General features: G+C 33.5%; 1 protein-coding gene across 1 annotated transcript; it reads left to right on the top strand.

Moving 5' to 3' along the window:
* The first annotated feature begins 5,915 nt into the window (after positions 1 to 5,915).
* On the top strand, positions 5,916 to 19,120 carry LOC142340042 (uncharacterized). Its single transcript, XM_075390443.1, has 3 exons — positions 5,916 to 5,958; positions 6,303 to 6,505; positions 18,610 to 19,120. Exons 2-3 carry the CDS (start codon positions 6,338 to 6,340, stop codon positions 19,021 to 19,023), a joined length of 582 nt encoding a protein of 193 aa, XP_075246558.1. The 5' UTR covers positions 5,916 to 5,958; positions 6,303 to 6,337; the 3' UTR covers positions 19,024 to 19,120.
* The last annotated feature ends 251 nt before the right edge of the window (positions 19,121 to 19,371 follow it).

Here is a 19,371-nt window from a genome sequence, read left to right as displayed (position 1 = left end):
AACAATTACCTGCGCAAACACAAAATTGAAAAACACAAAAAGATCAAATTTTTTTTTAAAAAAAAAGGTGACGCACATTCGATTAAATTATGTTTCAGGAAAACAAATTTTGGAACACTTATTTCTCTAAATTGAATTTAACATAAATCCCAGTCGCTGTCTAGCCTTGTAGGGCTGCTCGGCAAGGGCATGCTCGTGTCACGACTCCAAATCCATACGACTGTAAGATGTTCATTGTAATATTAACTAGTGGATCATAAATCAAGATTTTGGAATTTAAAGATCTTTTTTAAGTTCAACTGTGAAATCAAAATACATATAGGCTCTCACACAGCCCTTAGGAACATCGCGTTACTAGTTAAGATCGTCGTTGGAATATTTACTAGTGGATCCTAATTCATTTTCATAGAAATTAAACATCTTGTCAGGCTCATCTTTGAAGACAAAATACATATGGGCTCTCCCATAGTTCTCAGGCAGAGCAGATCACGTTACTAAGTCACGTAACATCAGGCTGTTTCAGAGAAAAATTAATTTTTTTTATAAATAATTAGAGAATCAAAAGTGTAAAAACTGTTTAAAAACAATACCTCTGAATTGAAAAAACAAAACTGAAAAATGTGAGAACTCACATTTTCAGATTTTTTTTGGATTCATTAAACATAGCCGTAAGAATTTCGGAAACCATTGGAAGTCGAAAACTGACCATCCTCACTAACTGAGGACCATTCCACCTAATTATTTTAGGCATTTTGAAATAACAACACAAAATAACATGAGAAAACTAACCGACAAAGACTGATATAGCACCTGAAAAATTTTCCTTTTAGTTGCAACTCCGACAAAACTAGTAGCAAAAGACCCTGTGGAGCAACTAGTTTTCGGCAAAAAAGAAACCAATGGACGGACAACCGGTTCATAAATAAAAAACAGAGGAAAAGGAAAAGAGATGACGATGGACGAATAGTTTACTGAAAAACAATTTTTTCTATAAAATTCCACGCAAAATGCAAACAAAAATCATACTTAACAATCATCACGCTGAGACAAACTTCAACTAAATACTCTTGTTTATCAGTAAACCACCCAATTTTTGGCGTACACTTATTGCACAACAATTAAAAAATGCAAAGAACAGAAAGATTTAAAAAGACGTATGTTTAAATAAATGTAGTGGAAAGTGGTATGCTTAGCCTTCCAATATCATCTCATTGTATCGAAGCCTAAAGAACAGCTCTTAACTAAGAATTGACAAGAAAATGAAGCGAGAGGCAAAAAACGGAACAGATAGGCAAAAAAAACCTAGAAACTAGAAAATTTCGGCAAACATCTGCTCACATTTATTTAATTTTGTCAACAAAAACAACTGAAATTAATAATCATCAATCAAATTGAAACACCACAAAAACTAGGAGAAACCATTCCAACCAGATGACCCCTCAAATGCTGCCAAAAATTGAAGACGAATACAGAAACTGGTAGAAATGCTTCAAAAAATGCAAAGTGGTACAAACGTAGCTCAAAATTGAATATTTAAAAGTATTTTCGGCTTTTAGATGGTCAAGGTCAAAAATGCACCCGGAGACACCATTTCTAGTTTAGATTATTTAGAGGGACACCCTTGACTAAAACGTTGGAAGCTGTAACAGCAAACAATATGCCATAACATCCAAATTCAACCTTTCTTTTTTCTTGGTTGTTATGTGGTACCTTCTACTAAAAAGTGGCGACATCGAAAAAAACCCGGGACTAATTTTGCCATATGCACTAATGATGAAAGAGATAGAATTATTTGATTCTACATTAAAACTCTAATAAATTCTATTGAAATTCTACATCAAAACGCCAGAAGTTTAGCAGGACATCTGCTGTTGAAGGAACTCATTGGCTACCATCTCAAGACATTGGTTACAACTGCATATATGCTTTTAATGAAACATGGTTGTAACAAAATCATCAGGAAGAGTTTTGGCATGTAGATAAGCAAAACTTTGACTGTTTTCGAAAAGATCGCATCCAAACAACAAAAACAAAAGTTGATGGTATTATAATGTACATTCCAAAATGTTTAAAACCTCGTCTCCTCGATGATCTCAACTGCTTTCCGGATACAAGTTTTGAAAATTTATGGGTTGAGTTGAGCATACAAAAAAAAGAAATGCTTACTATATTTAGCATACTGTCCCGAAAAAAGCTTGTAAAGATGTTTTTGGAAAAATTGGTCCTGGGAATTGACCTTGCTATGACTGAAGGAAAATCTGTCATAATTGCTGGAGACTACAACTTAAACTATTTTGCAAAACGCGACAGAAGTCTGCTACAATCTGTATTTTCTCCATATGATCTTAAGCATCGAATACTTATACAGCTACAGGAATGACTGACTCTTCGTCAACTTTTATCGATTATATCATAACAGACGATTACGAAACAGGCATAGTAGCGGATACAATTTAAAAAACTGATAATTTTGCAACAATCACGGTTCTTAAATCTGTGATGCTAAAATCAAAAACAACAAAGAAAAAATTTTTTGACAAAAAAAAACATTCAGCCATAGCGTTCCAAAATTGTATTGAAAATTCAGACTGGAGAAACTTTTAAGGTGCAGTAACGGGAGATATGATGTTATTAGAATTTCAAAGAATTATTGAAACAGCATTAGCACTATATGCTTCAATTAAAGCCTGTTATATTAGAAAGGACAAACCAAAGTTTTTGCTTCAAAAAAAATGGCTATGTGGGAAAACAAGAAAACAGTTTTCAAGAATTAGCGATGACGAAACTAAAAACGATTTGATTCGTCAAAAAGAAAAACAATTTTTCTCAAGTTTTATGGAGTTAAACAGTGAAAAAGCCAGATGGAACTTCATCCAAGATCTTCGTAATAAAGAAAAGGCTCAAACAAGAATTCAATATTTATTAAACAGTTTTGATAATAAGAAAACAAAGCCTATGGAAATGGCAAATCTTCTAAATTACAGATTTTTCTCTCTAGGAGAGTTCAGTGGCTTGCAATAAACAAACAAACAGCATTCCTCCCAAAAATGCTTTGAGAAAATGTTTCACGTTCCAATATATAACAACCAAGGAAGTAAATGTGCTCATAGATTCATTGAATACAAGTAAACCACTCGGTCCTTCAAAAACACCAGCTTGGGCAGTAAAAGATGCTAAAGCAGCGCTAGCAGAACCACTATGCTATCTCATTAATCAGTTCATTACAGAAGAAAAATTTCCAGAAGATCTTAAAAAAGCTAGTGTAACTCCACTCTTCAAAAAGGAAATCCCGAAGACCCACTCAATTATAACCAATTTCGTTCACTTCTGCTTTGTCAAAAATTTTTGAAAAAGCGTTCAGTTCACAGATCACAAGTTTCCTAGAAAGTGAGCAATTAATGTCTATAAGTCAATTTGGTTAGAGAAAACAAGTTTCAACAATTGATGCCATCCTGAAATCGACAGAACAAATAAAAATTAGAACTCAACAAGAGAAAAATTGTTACAAGCTAAAAATGTTTCGATTTTTCAAAGGCTTTCGATTCTGTAAACCATAAAATAATGTTACGGAGACTTGAGAATATAGGTTTTGACGAACATGCTACCAATTAAATAGAAAATTATTTGAGTGAAAGATCTCAAAGAATTGTCCTAAATGGAATTGAATCAGATTGGATAAATTTGAAAAGAGGAGTTTCACAAGGTACTATTTTAGGGCTTCTTTTATTTAACATTTACGTCAACGATTTAGCAAAGATTGTAGAAAAGTATTGCATGGTCGTCCAGTATGCAGACGACACTTTTCTTTTACATCCGATACTGATGAAATATCGTCAAAAAAACTTGAACAAAACATCTCAAAAATTATCGACTGTTTTGCAAAGTCCCAGTTAGTGGTGAACAAACAAAAAACAGAATATATTGTGTTCAGCACCAGGAAGAGGTTAACAAATACTGTTCTGAATATCGACAACGAAAGAATAGCAGAATCAAATAGTATGAAGTATCTTGGCATAATTATTGATAGCAAACTAAAATTTGATGGAGAAGTGAAAAAGATTCTTCAGAGAATGGCTTGTGCAATAAAAGTTTTGAATACACTAAGTAACAGTTTACCAGATAAAACAAAATTTTTTTTGCTTAATGCAATAGTTATAAGTCATCTACATTATTCCGCTTTAATTTTGATAGGGTTGCAAAAATCATTACTCACAACTTTAGAAGAACAGTGAGTTGGGGAATAAAAACCATTTTCAATAGGAAAAAATGCGATCGGTCCACAGATCTCAAACTTCACTACAAAATTTTACCAGTCTCTTTTCTCTTGAAATAACATTGCTCAAAATTTTTTTTCGCTTACTCAGCAACGATCTTCCAGCATATAAAATTGAACCTCTCTCTAACATGAGAATTAAACAACATAACAGGTCGAAGAAAATAACGTTCGATATAAGAAAGAACAAAAAGTTTTCAACTAATTCTTTTATTGCACAAGCCATTCCAAGCCTTCTAATATTAGACTGAAAACAACATCGAAATCTTCTTTCAAAAAAGAACTGAAAGAACCTTTTTGGAAAAAATTTTTGAAGGACCCAAAAGTAACTGATATGAAAGCTGACATTGAGAGCATTAGAATTCAATTTTGTAAATCTTCATGATGTACATCTAAAATTGTGAGAACTTTTTATAATCGCTTTTTAGGCTATTTTTTTACTAATGCAATGTCACATTTTAGTTAAGTAATTTAATGATTTTTTAATTTTACAGAATGTTATATTCTTAACTTTACATTGCCTCTTTTACCATTTGCTTTTTATTCTTATGTGTACCAGAGGAAATTAACAACGTTCTTTTTTAATTACTGCTCTACAATCCAGTAGGTAAAAATAAAAAATTCATCCGTTTAGCGAAAAAGTTTTCACACCTACTTTTCTTGCTATCTCTCCACTAATTTTTTGAACCAAAAACCACACTGTCTTCTCTGCTCTTCAATTTGTTCAGCCGTTTGACCGAACCTTTATTTTCCAAATGGGACATTGACTTTTACGCCCTGTTTTAAAGGCACTTCGAAAACTTTAACGATCAAAAAAGACGCTCCACCAATACTTCCCTTCGAGTGGTAAAAATCATATTGACGAGGTCAGCAAAAACGTAATAGAACCCTATGCGACAGTTTAGTTAGTTTACCGAAGTAATAGAACCCTATATGATAGTTTTGTTAGTTCAACAAATTTTACCAATTTTAGAAAATTTTAGAAATAGCCAAAATTGAGAGTTTGTAATTGCGAGAAGTCATCTAAGAGGCACGAAAAAATATACAAATGCGGAATAAGCCCAGCAATCATTGAGTTGCTAGTTTTCTACGTTCTACCTTCATTTCATTAATTTTGGGAATCCATGTTAAAAAATTAACTAGGCGCTAAAAACTGAAGGCATCGCGATTTGTTAAACCAATTTTAAGTTAATTGGTAAAAACGCTCGTGAAGTAACTATTGCTATATAAACCCCTTTTGTCCATTAAGACTTCTCCTAAATTTCCACTAATAAATTACAGGCCCTTACGAAGTGGTCTAGACTAACTAGATTTTATATCATTGCATTTTAATAGATGAATTGTTGGAAATAAGCATCTCACACATTGTGATATAGATTAGGAATAATGCATAACTAGATAGATTGGAATGGCAGTGCTTTAAATCCCTTAATAACAAAACAAATACATCAAAAGCAGCAGCTTAAGTGTCTAATTGTAGTTTGGGAAATAATTCTGTTTTCTGTATTTGAATATGTTGTCTAACCGAGTTAGAGAAGTACTTTTTATGCCCCAATGATTGGCCTTAGACTTCATTTCAAATCTCCTTTACCTCATCTCAACTGTGCTTGGTGCACTAATCAGTTAGTGCATACAAAAGTAGTTCTATAACTATCACTTAAACAACCTCAAACTGAAGCCAAACTGTAATGTCCACTGTAAACCTAAGTTTGTTTTAAATTCCAGACCAGGTAACTAAAGTTTTAAGATATTGTTTGTTGAGCACTGAACTGCAGATATAAAATTCTGAGTCTTGATATTAATTAATTTCGAGTTTGACTTTGAAATGGTTGAGCAAAATCTGTTTAAAGGGTTTTTAATTATACTAAAGTGCCTATAATTACACGCCTATAGGTGCCTATAGGAGGTGCCCAAAATCAGAAATATCAATTGCACACAAAATAATGATGTTATGTTTTTAAATACACCTTTGAAATACACTATTAAAAAATTATATAGGCACATGCAAATAAAAATTGTTTTGCTTCAGTGAAAAAACTAAAAACTTATGCAAAATTGGATAAAATGAATGGGGTTGTTCCCAACATAACAGATGAAGAAACTTCCACGACTATTGGTGATTCAACTATCGCATTACCGTCTCATACATGTCACTACGCCAATCAAAATGGAACCGATATGAATGAATGCAAAGCGAGCGAGTCAATCTCTCCATGCTACAAATCTTGTAAGGTAATTCCACTTGCTTCAAATCTGGAATATTTCCTGTTAACCCCCCTTGCTGTTACAAACTACGCAAATCATTGTGTGTTAATATAGCACGTGTGAATGGGGTTTGCAAACAACAGAGTACCCAAGAATAAGTCCTCGACCCAAGACAGGTATGCACCAGACGGACCTGGGCCACGGACAGGGGGGGGGGGGGTCCGGTGCGACAGGAGCTCATAGTCTGGACAAATTTTCGGTCACGCGGCTCCGTCTGGCCCATACCTAATTTGTGTCTGTACTGTCTGCCCATACCCTATACTAATCATGGGGAAGGGTGGTACAAGCGGAAAAGATCCCAAGTCTTAAAATCTTGCCTATTAATTGGTGCTAAAGGTGAAAAGTGCGGGGAGAGGAAACAAATTGTAGAGTCATGACAGCCAATGCAAAAAACATGCTACGGTCCGGAGACAGGCCAAAAATTACCACCTGGGTTGAGGTGTCAGTAAGTGTTAAAGCAAAATTTTAAGAGATATCCACATGAATGAATGGAATTATACAAGAAAAGTGATTATTGTGTTGAGTGTCTAGTTCTGAATATGCTGAAAATATTTCAAAACTTGTCGAAACATTTCTTAAAGAACTTCAGCACAATTTTCTGTACCTTTGTTACATACATATCGTAGAGGGCTGTAAGCAGTATCATTAGACAGCCCATCCAGCGTAGAATATATAATTAAAAAGATTTTTTTTTAATTTCATTTTTTTTTCACGGAGTTATCGAGAGTTTTGAGAACATTTCACTGATTTTCATTCTTTTTATTCACTTTTTTCATCGTTTTACGCAATCATTTGCCAAGTGTGCTGATAAGTATGCTAAATTGTTAACAATAGTGTTGTTGGTTCCAGTTCTTAATATAGAAGATTGTTGATGAAACCTTCGATCAAATTTTTTGGCTAAAAGGTTTGAATAATTTTTCAAAAATCTACCTTTTTTCTACGTGTTACCTAATCTTATTAAGTGCGGTTTGTATTAACCTTATTGTGTGTATTTTGTCTCTATTTGTTGCTGCTCTTCTAGACGTATGGCGTATTCTGAATAATGAGAGACCGCAACAGTTTTCTGTGGGAAAATAACTTTATGACTTTGAAATTAATTGTTTTTGGAAAAATTAAAAGCAATTTTTAATTTTACTCTTTTTTTTCTTTCTACTTGTTACCTAGTCTCATTTTTGAAAAGTAATATATCACAAATTTTGAATTCGAAGAGGGCGCGATTGTTTATATCGTTTTAATCGGAAAAGATTATGGTTTTAACGGTTTCGACACCGTTTTCACACAAATTTTGATTGAGTTTTTGTTTTTTGTCTGTATAGTCATCGGTAATGGCTTTATATGGATGCATTAAAGAACATAAACCTGTTCAAATATTTTTTTGGGTTATGAAATTAATTTCAATTGACTTTCTTCATTTGAATTTAATTGTTTTCAAAAAATATGAATATATTTTTAACTATGCCGTTTTTGTTTTTTCTGTCTACTTGTTACCCACTCTCAATAATAATTGGTTCAATGTTTGTTCTATTTTAGTGCCTTAAAAAAGACAGGTCTCATAGGCCCTCCAATGTTGCAGTATTTTCTTTACGAAGTGATTTGAATAGCAAGAAATTTTTTTTTCATGTACCAATAATTTTGAACAATAATTGAAATTCCGAAAATTTTCTATCTCTCCCCAATTTGGTAGACAATTAAGGCAAAACAGTGGATAAGCGCAAGTGAAACATTATGTTCTAACGCAAACTGCCGAGCTTCCTTGTGATTTGTGTTTTTATGGCTTTGAAATTAATTGTTTTCGGAAAAATTAAAAGTAATATTTAACTTTATTCTTTTTGTTTTTCTTTCTACTTGTTACCTCATTTTTGAAAAGTCATATATCACAAAAATTTGACCTCAAAGAGGGCGCGATTGTTTATATCGTTTTAATCAGAAAAGATTATGGTTTTAACAGTTTCGACACCGTTTTCACACAAATTTTGATTGAGTTTTTGTTTTTCGTCTGTATTTGTCATCGGTAATGGCTTCATATGGATGCATTAAAGAACATTAACCTATTCAAATATTTCATTGGATTATGAAGTTGATTTCAGTTGAGTTTCTTTACTTGAGTTTAATTGTTTTCAAAAAACATAGTCATATTTTCAACTTTGCCGTTTTTGTTTTTTTGTCTACTTGTTACCCACTCTCCCTAATGCCTGTTTCAATGTTTGTTCTAGTGCCTTAATAAAGACAGGTCTCATAGGCCCTCTAATGTTGCAGTATTTACTTTACGAAGTAATTGAATAGGAAGCAATTTTTTTCATGTACCAATAACTTTGAATAATTGAAATTCCGAAAATTTTCTATCTCTTCCTAATTTGGTAGACAATTAAGCCAAAACAGTGGATGAGCACGAGTGAAACATTTTGTTCTAACGCAAACTATCGAGCTTCTTTGTGATCTGCTAGAAAAACAGTCACAGTTTTTTCTATTGTGCGGATAAACCAAAAAATTAACACTATTGATCTATAAGCATAGGTTCCAGACTGAGCTGGTGTGCTAAAAATTAGGTAACAATTGCGCTAAATTTGGGGTAACGATTTTCAAAGACTCAATTGAAAAACGGTCTCAAATCTGCTGACAGTCGCTGAACTAGTACACTTCAGCAGAAAAATTATTATCCACTTTTTAACTTGAAAAAAAAACTTGAACTTATCTAATAAATTTGTTTCAAAACTTTGGAATATTATCAACAGTTCTCAAATAAAATTTCTCAATCAAGTAGTATTGATCTTTCTGGGTTTTCGTTTTTATCAGAGTTTTGGTTCCACCGACTTTTCCTCTCACAGTTTTTTTTTTTTCGTCTGACCATTCTGTTCCTGAAAAATGGGGGCAAACACGGAAGTCGATGAGCAATTATCTCAATGCTTAATGTTTACTAGTGTGTGAGTGTAAAATCGTGGAACAGTTCTCTCAGTGCTTTATATTCACTACTCTCTGAGTGTACGGTTTAGACCTGCCTCTCACCTCACCAGTCCCTCTTTCATCCCCCACTCCAACCCGAACCACACACGCTTAACTACCACCCGTTAACCCTCACTTAAATTCAACCCACTCCCCCATTAAAACCCCATCTTACAACTATATTCCACCGTTTATGCGATTATAAAAACCAAATGCTCGCCAGTCGTTTAAAAGAAATTCGCCTGACGTTAGTGAGTTATGTTTATTTAAAACACTCACGTGCACATTTTGAGATGCCAAAAATTTGCAGTGCCAGAAGTTTTAAGACGCGAGATGTTCTAACTTAGCCAGAAATTGACTTCCGTTGACTGCCGTCATTTTTAAATGTGCGCTTTTCATGTTTTAAGCATGGTTACGTGACTCCGCAGAAGTCCTTAAGAAAATGTTTGAAAAAAAAGATGCTTCTCAACAGCAGCCCGGCCATAGCAAGGCCAATTTGGTCTAATTGTTGTTTTTTTTGCAAAGAAAAAGGATTCGGATTGTAATTTAGCTAAAAAAAATATTTAAGATTTTTTTAAAACTTTTTTTCGTTCCGATTTTAGACAAATCTACAACTACTTAGAGGTTCAATCAGTGTGAGATCCCATATTTGTTCGAATGAAGCCCGTCGAATAAATATTTTTTACGGAGTAAAGCTCATTGTTTTTAGGGCTCCGACAGTTTTTTTGTAAATTTTCATGGAAATCACGAGTTCTACCAACATCTCCTGTTCGTTTTGTAATCATATATCTAATTCACCACAGGTCTTATTCACTATCTGTGGAGCAATTAAGCAAACTATCTATTCTTTTCAGTTGATACCTGATAATTTTTCGCTAAGATAACTCGATAACTAAAATTTCATATTTACTTTTGATACATTGACTATTTGGACAGATAAATTTTCATGTTTATTATAGACCAGAATGGTTTGAAATCAAAAAACAATTACCGTAAACCAATTTTGTGGGCAATTGAAAGCCATAGAACATACAACATGCATTATAATTTTAGCGAACATTTTATGGTTTTCGGCTTTCTGTGTTTGCGTAGGAACTGTCTGAAATTTTGAGTTTTGCCTGTTTTCGTTGTTATATTTTTTTGTTCTTGTCTTATTATATATATATATATATATATATATATATATATATATATATATATATACATATATATACATATATATATATATATATATATATATATATATATATATAGACATGTTTAATTGACTTCCGAGACAGTAACCCAGTAAGAAGTTAATTTATATACCTTTTTGGGTTTTAATTTAATGGTTCTTATTTTTGGTTTAAAAAAACTTTTTCCACAATTTTCCACAGAATAGCCACAATTTGTTTCATTTCTGTCCTCTTGTAGCGTAGTCTCAGCAAAAACGAATACTCGCATCTTTTTTTCAAATGAATTAGAATGTACTGTTTTTTGCTGTATTATCTTTTGAATAATGGTTTTTTTGGCTTTGATACTCCGAGTATTCCTAATTTGTTTTTGCTTTTAGACATTTTCCAATTGTTGAAGAATCTTTTTTGGGGTCTCTTTAATGGGGTTACGAGAAAGCACGATCGATTAAATTGAATTTTTTTGATGAATAGATTTTGATTTATGATTTTAAAGGCTCCGACATCGGTTCTTCGTAAAATTTTGTTGACTTTTTAAATGTCTTTTTTTGTTGTTTTTGTAGTGGCATGAAATTCTGCACAATGACAGGTCTCAATGGCAGTCTATCGAGGTATTAATGAAACTATCTAATGATTTCAGTTGGTAGCTAATAGTTTTCAAGTCTTTTAACTCATTGGTCTGCAAAAGGTTTCAAGGTATTTTTCTTTCACATTTTGACGTACTTCTTAACGTACTGTCATTTTTTAGTGTTTGTCTGCTTGTTAATTGTTCTCGGTAAAATTAAGTGCCGATATCTTTTGCTGGAGAAATTCAAATCATTTTGTTTTTTTTTTAATTTCATCTGATGCTATCTTGACCTTGTCATTAAGCTCTTTTAAAACAAAAACTAGCGAAACATTGAGTTTTGGTCGTAATTAATGCGTGTTGTTTTTATTTGATTTTTTTTTGTTTGTTTTGTCCCTTAGTCTCCTAAATAACATTACGTCCCTCTAACCCCTTAATACGGAATTATTTAGTTTGCTTTGTGGTTTCAGTTCAAATCGATTTTTTATATGGATACACCAAATTTTTTTTGAACAAAATAGGAATTTGTAAAAGATTTCTATCTTTTCCTCTTTTGGTTGACAATTAGGTCTAAAATGTGGTTGAACGGAGTCTGAAAATTTTGTCTGAACGCACATTACCTTGTCGCTTTGGCTTATTTTCCGTTTTTTTTTTCAAAGTAAGATCATGTACTTCAGAAACTCAATCATACTTCAATCATAATATACACAGCAAGGGGGCTCATTAAAGTGCGTTCTCGCATCAACCATTTTGACTCAATAGCATTCCAGATGACAAAGAGATCTTGAAAAAAAGGGAAAGAAAAAAATCGCTTCAACCAAATAAAAACAATTAAACTATTAAATAGTTAATCTATTTAACGCCGCATTAGAGCGTGGATGAGATTCTGCCATTAACACGCCTACGATTCAAAAGAAATAACAGAAAAAAAGAACAAACAATAATAACGACTTAAACATTTCGTCTGCTTGAAAATAACTCTTAATAAGGAAAAGAGCATCAAAAGAAACCTATAGTAGGCAAATTAACTAGTACATAATTCAAAAAGAAATAGAGCCTGGCGTTAGCGAGACTCGGTTTTAATCAAACAAAAATGACGAAAGCAGAAAGAATTTATTTTGAAGTCATGAAGCAATTAGCTATCAACTGAAATGATTGAATAGGTTCATTTATTTAGGTCACCATGGGAAGCCATGCCAAAATAAGGTTTACAACTAAAAGAATAATGACAAATACTGTCAATAATCAAAAAATCAGTTAATACTTGCTAGAAAATGGCAGGGGAGCCGTTAAAAGCCAAATTGAAAAATCACCAGGAATTGAATTTTGAAAATCAGTTTTTGTAACTGTGCTTGCCTTGAACGCCAATCGGACCCTTTTTTAGTGTATTAAGGTGACAAGACATCACAAATTATGACCAAATTTAGCAAATATTTAAAAACCAGAAAACTTTTATGAGCACTTGTAGATTCAAAGAAAAAACTAAGTTTCAATATAAAACCTCTTTGCAGAAAAATATTTGTTTAACGGGAACAGGATACGATCTTTCATTATTAGAGATAAGCTACATGTTGACCGAAATACGATTTAAAACCAAATTCAAAAATCAGTAGTTTTAAGTGGGCGTGCGTTCATTGCCAGTTGGACCTGATTTTAGTGTGTTAAGGTGACAACACATCAAAAATTATGATTAAAATTAGCAAATATTTGAAAATCAGAAAATTATTATGAACACTTGTTGTATCAAAGACCGAAAACCATTAGTTTCAATATAAAACCTTTTTGAAGAGAAATTTTTGCTTGACGGGAAAAAAGATACAATCTTTCATTAATGAAGCTAAGTTAAATGTTGATAGAATTACGATTAAAAAGACACTGATTTCTTACATATATATATATATGTAATTTTATATATATATATATACATATATATATATATATATATATAATTTTTATATATATATATATATATATATATATATATATATATTTCCTATATTGATCTCTTATAACAAAGATTTGCAAAGTCAAGAAAAGCATAAGCTATCAAGAAAAATCATTAAATTAGTTAAATTCACATTCATGGGCATTCATTGCATTGAGTCATTTTCTGGAATACAACTACAAAATGAACGACAAATATTAGCAAAATATTTGATTAAATTCTTTGAGAAAACGTTTCGAAGCCGTTAACATCATAATTTATGCAATTGACAGGTTTAATTGCGCCATTTATCATGTCAAAATTGGTTGTACAAGAACCGTCAAAAATTAAATATTGCGATATGACATCAAAAAAGAACCTAAAAAAGTTAGTAAAGTTATAACTGATCCAAAAAAATGAAAACTCATAATATCAGAGCCAGAGAAAACTACTTCTCATATCACAAAACCTCAATGAAAACCAACGTCTAATTCCCTCGTGAGGATAGGATCCCAATGCTGATGTTAAGCTACAAGTTGACAAAAATAAGATAAAAAAGAAGCAAAGCTCACAATCTATTGTTTCTGAAAAAAAAACAATTGTTTCTAAATGTCATAACAACAAAAAAATTTTAACTAAAAAATGCTCAAAAGATCAAATATTAACCCACTTGGACGCCACTTGGAACACTGTCAATAGTGATTTTTAGTCATCAGAATACAAATTATTACCAAAAACAGACCCAAAGTTTTACAGGCAGTTTTCACAAATACAGTATTGAAGCCACAAAAACTCGAGCTTTTAACTGAAGTAATAAAACATAATCACTGGGCCTCAGGTACTCGTTAATAGAATCAGTGAAAAATTAAGCTGTGATTTTGAAAGTATCAGGTCAGTACTCAACGTTAAAGAAAAACTGATGCAAAAATTTTAAAAAATATATATTAAAAATATGTTTTCATAAATTTAAATATGCACGATTAGACTAAAACTATCTTTGCTATTGCTACTCGAACCAAAGAACAAGTAATTTTTCCAAATATTATTGAAATGGACAATTCAACAAAAAAAAATCAAGATGTGATTAAAGAACGATAAATTTCGGATAATTATCAAGATAAATGAGCATAATTTTGGTTTAAAAAAGTCTGAATTGTAAAAAAGTTATCAAAAATTTATTTGAATAAATTAAATCAACCAGTTTAGCAATACTCTTCGATCTTTAAAGGTAACCACTCTAACACTAGTTTTCAACAATTTTAACAATTTAAAATTGATCAAAGTTTCAACAAAAATCACAAAAAATCTAAACAAAACAACGGAAATCAGGCAAAAGTTCACAAAGATTCAAAATTCACTGATCGGAAAAAAACAAAATTAAAAACAAAAGCTTTTATTTTCTACCTTTGATGGGCTTTTTTATGATATAAATCCGAACTCTCTACAATGATTATACCGATCGGCCAAAATTGACTGAACAAAAAAATCCAGTTGAACATATAATTCTTTTGCTCCAAGGCGGGTTGGAAGAAAAATAACAACTTCCGTGAAACTATTTAATGCTGCGATTTAAAAGAAATTATGTGGTTGAACATCTGACCTAGAATAAATTAATTTGGGTAAAGATTTTCTATCAAGACTAATGAACAAATTCTGGAAAAATTTTGTTTGACAAGAGTTTGAAAATGTGTTTTCTGTATTTTCCGGCGCAAGCTTACAGACTTTTTTCTTCTGAAGTAGAACAATTTATTTACTCAAAAGTAAACAAATGTGAAATTAGGTTGTTTCTTTTGTTCTCTCTACTGCGGCTCCTCCACCTTTTTCAGTCACTTCATACCTTGCTTTTTTTCGGCTGCAGCTGCCAATCTGGCCATTATCAATTATTTCTACGCGTAAGCAGATAGTTTGTTTCTTTTGGCTGCATTTGTGATCAAAAATTATCTGAAAAAATTCTATTTTTAATTGCCAAATGTCATACGGCAGCATACAGTTACCAAGTAAGTTTTGCTAATAATGCCTTTTTCACTTCGTTTAGCAGTTTATTTTGCGCATTACTTGAATCAAAATTTTAAATCGCTTGAAAAAAATTTGCTTTTCTCATATTATCTGAACTCAAATTGCCATTTGTTTTTGTTTGGAAATTTTTTTATTCTCAATAATTTATCTTGGAAAAAGCTTAGTTCACGAGCGATCCTTGTTATTAAAATCAGTTCAATTCGAAGCATCAATGAAACCAGTTTCGCTACAATCTTGGATAAATCTTTAAGAGTTATTTCTCCTGTACTGGCTCCTCAAAATTTCCTGCCTCTGATTTACGACCCATACGATGAGAAATACAATTTTGAGCTCCCCTTTCATTCGGAGAAACGTCAAAAACTCATCATTATATGCTGTCCCCTCTCATTGTACGGAACAATATCTGATAAAGACTCTCCATCTCACGGGTGAGACAAGGATTCAAAGGTCAGCTTGTGTTTCATACGTGCCCGCAACCTCGCGTCTCGTGCAACCTGTATGTTTGCGGACCCACGCATTGCTGTAACACAGACTGATTGCGATAACATAAAAGCTGCAGATAAACCCGAAGACTGCAAATGTCTGTTATCAACCAAAGTGCGACATTTTGAGGCTCTTGCGAAATGTTTCTGAAAATCTCCCAAACAACTCGAAGGCAAAAGGATTGAAATGAATTCCAACTTCTCTCCAATTCTTGGCGTCCTGTTCATAGTTACTGTCTTCAGCAGCTGAAAGGGCAAAACCACTCTTTTTTTACCGCATCTGCGATAACAGTTGGTTTCAGCAAAAAAGTTACGGGCAACATCCAATGATGCTGGCTTGCCCACATTCCATACGTTTAAGAATATGTCACCCAGGCTGGAATTGTTGTCGAGTAATAAACTCTTCTACCAAAATTTGAGGGTTATTTGGGCTCATGAGCAAGCTGATATAATTCTGTCTCGTATAACGAATGATCATATAACCCCAAACATGGCATGACACGGCTTGATCTCCCACCACAATTAAGATCCCAGATAACAGGAAGGACATTTTTTCTCGTTTTCGTACAGCTTAACACTCAGTCAAAATTTAAGTAAGAGCAAAGCGGAACTCAGTCGGCGCTAAGTATAGTTCTAAACCTGCAAAAGGGCTGCAGATAACCACGCATCAGATTGTTTTAGAAAACTAGAAAACAAACGGTCTTTTTCTCAAATGGAGTTTTTTTCTTACTAACAAGTTGTCATAAGTTTAATTATAATCTTTTCCCTGATTTTTTTAGAGGGTTGCGTGATCAAACTTTCTCCTAGTTCTACGATTTTCTCAACAAATGAGATGTTTGAATGGAATCATGGCCTGTTAGTCTTTCTACCAGAACAGAGGATTGAAAAACGGAGCCAGCATATGCAGCCTGCAATAGATCAGCTCATCTTTCTACTCCATTTACGGTTTTGTTAATTATAAGGCGTACTTGATCCCATGAAGTATTTGACAATAAAACGCCCAAAATGTCTTCAAAATTTGCGCGCTGAACCGAATCAAAGGTATGAAAGATTTTCTCTAATTCTTCTGAGGGAGACTTGCATAGCAAGGAGTAGACCGTTTTGGGGGCACTAATGCAATAACGAAGGATATCAAGCGAATATTGTGGATCGTTTGCATGTGGTTGTTTGTCTAAAAGTTACCCTTTTATTTAGAGCGCCTTTTAGTACGCAAGAGTAAACAAACAGATCAGAGCCTACAGCAGCTCTTAAAATTTCAATTCCATCTAAGCCGCTCTTCTCGACCAAACCATCAGTTTCGTTCATATGTTCGACTGACCGTAGCTCGTCTTTATCCCTCCTGGACTAAAAAACCGCATTCTGATCCTGATATAGTCAGAATTCTCAACGCTTTACACAGATCATTCTCAGTTACTGCAAAAATTCCTTCATCAGGATACCAGCAGTTTTGCATGAGATTTGGTAGTTTTCTTTCAAAGTTATGAGACCAGATTGCCAGGGAAAACAAAAGTAGACACAAAGGATCCCCTGATGCACTCCAGGCTGATTGTCAACTTTTGAGCTACTGAAGAACAAATCACTTTGACGGGAGTAACAAAAGGGGGTAACGAAAAAAACATCAGGCATCGAAATTTTTCGTCAGCTGAGGATTTTTCTACGCTTCAATGGATTAAATGCGTTTCTGAAATCAACTTGGAGTATGCCCACTTTTTTTTTCCTTGATTTTTCCAGTTTTGTGGAATACACTATGCTCTGCGTTCCTCCCTTGACAGCAACTCCTCGATGCTTTGCTTCAAACAAGTCTACGGCCTCGGAAGCTGCTTCTTTTGAGATGGACTTGCCAACGAGAAGTCGAATAACGGCAAAAGATCTAACGCCAGATTTTCTTCTTCAATGCAGTTAGTAAGGCACTACAAAAATTTGGAGCCACAATGTATGGGAGCTGACTTCTGAAGGCCAGAATTACTGATTCGGTTAAGGAAGTCGTTACCCGCTTAAATTGAAAACGGGTGACAAACGCAATGATCGCAGAAAAAACCTTTAGAGCTAAGAATTTTCGTTCACCGTTTTTGCAAAACTTCTAAATGGAATGTTTGTGTCAACCCTACAGTTTTAAACAACTCTAGTAGAAAAACCAAGGACAAGACTTGCCAAAAAGTGTAACAGATCTCACTTTTCGTTCAACAAAAGAAATTGGAAGGAAACACTAAGCTATAAATTATATGAGCAGCCTCATTTCTCTAGTACAAAAAATCGAGTTGCTCGAATCAGATTTCAACTGAAATAACTTAATTTTTTGTCAGTTTGCTGGCTATATAAATGGAATGCCGATCGATTTTCCAATTTTGCCCAACTAATTGACAGTAGTCTTTCTTGCTGTTTTATGATACCATTTCATTACACCACTGTTACAAAAAAAAGTGGGGAAACAACAACGCTGTTAAAGGCAGGTAATATTTGAACAAAAATATATTGAAGTTAATGCGGAACTTTTTGGTATCATAACTGTGTTTTCCTTTAAAATAATGCAACTCGTGACATACTACTAAAAAAGCTTTCACTGAGTTCAAAATTTAGATTGAATTATCTGGATTAATTATATGGATTGCAAGTAAATTTTTTCCAAGTCAAACATTGTGAAAACGCAAGGACGGTCCAAATTGTTTGAAAAGTTAATTTTTCAGTCACCTCAAAAACAACGTCTAATGGACAGATCAGGCACAATTAGTCAATATTTTCATATTTCTCCGATGTTTTTTTCTCTCGGGTGAGATTGCTTTATTTTGTCACAAAAATTGGACGGCTGCTTTAGTTACGAAAAATCAGACTATGCATTTGACCCACCAGCTCTTCCTATATAAGCAAAAAAATATGAGTGTTATTAATTCGCCTTAAAAGATTTGTATATCACATCACACATTGATTGGGCTCTTTTTCGAGTAAGCTATTTTTGATGACTCTTGTGCTTTAAGTCTGCAGCCGAAAACTCTCTGCAACGTGTAGCCCAACGCAACGAAGAGCCGAAAAACCACACCATTATCAGACGTCGTAAAACCAACAATCCAATGATACGGCGCGAAGACATGGACACAGATTCTACTAGCTCCCTGGTTTACCCAAAAACTGAAGATATCAAACGAGAACTGGAAGCAGTGAGAAAATCAGCAACAACGAATAAGACAATGATGACAAGTCCGATGTTGATGCCTCCTCCAGTTTCACTTGCATCCATATCCCTTCGAAGTTTCTCAGCTGATGTTAGTCCGAATAGCTCGATGAAGTCGGCTACCTTGAGAGAATCGCCCTCTTTGTCATCCGTATTATTACGGGCAACAACACCCATTGAGAATAATGATGTAGCGCTGAAGACGGCTCTAAGGCACTAAATAAGCGAAACTAGATGAAAAACAACTTTATTCGCATTTTAAAAACCAAGTTAAGTCCAATTTTAAAACATTCAAAAAGAAATCAGTTTCTCTCTTGTGTTAAACATCGGTACCCCAGTCTGAGATTTTCCATCGTTCTCATGCCGAAATGTCTTCTGATCAAATCCAGTTGCAGATTTTTGCCGGTGATATGAGTAGTGGATAAAACAAGGGATTCAACCACCAGTAAAATTTGTCCCTTTCTCCTAACGCTAATCGCGCATGTCGAATCGGGCCAAATTTTACTGTTTGTTGAATCCCTTGTTTTATCCACTACTATATTCACCACTATAAATACATACTACGCGC

The sequence above is a fragment of the Convolutriloba macropyga genome, chromosome 5, assembly GCF_964194025.1.
Source record: "Convolutriloba macropyga chromosome 5, txConMacr16.3, whole genome shotgun sequence".
NCBI classification, from domain to species: Eukaryota; Metazoa; Xenacoelomorpha; order Acoela; family Convolutidae; genus Convolutriloba; species Convolutriloba macropyga.
The sequence above is the reverse complement of the archived record's forward strand: the minus strand, read 5'-3'. Positions and strand labels throughout refer to the sequence as shown.

Excerpts from the sequence above, each read along its gene's own strand:
- LOC142340042 (XM_075390443.1), top strand. The coding sequence starts at position 6,338 with ATGAATGGGGTTGTTCCCAACATAACAGATGAAGAAACTTCCACGACT. Across the intron at positions 6,506-18,609 it reads CATGCTACAAATCTTGTAAG|TCTGCAGCCGAAAACTCTCT; the intron begins GTAATTCCACTT and ends TTGTGCTTTAAG.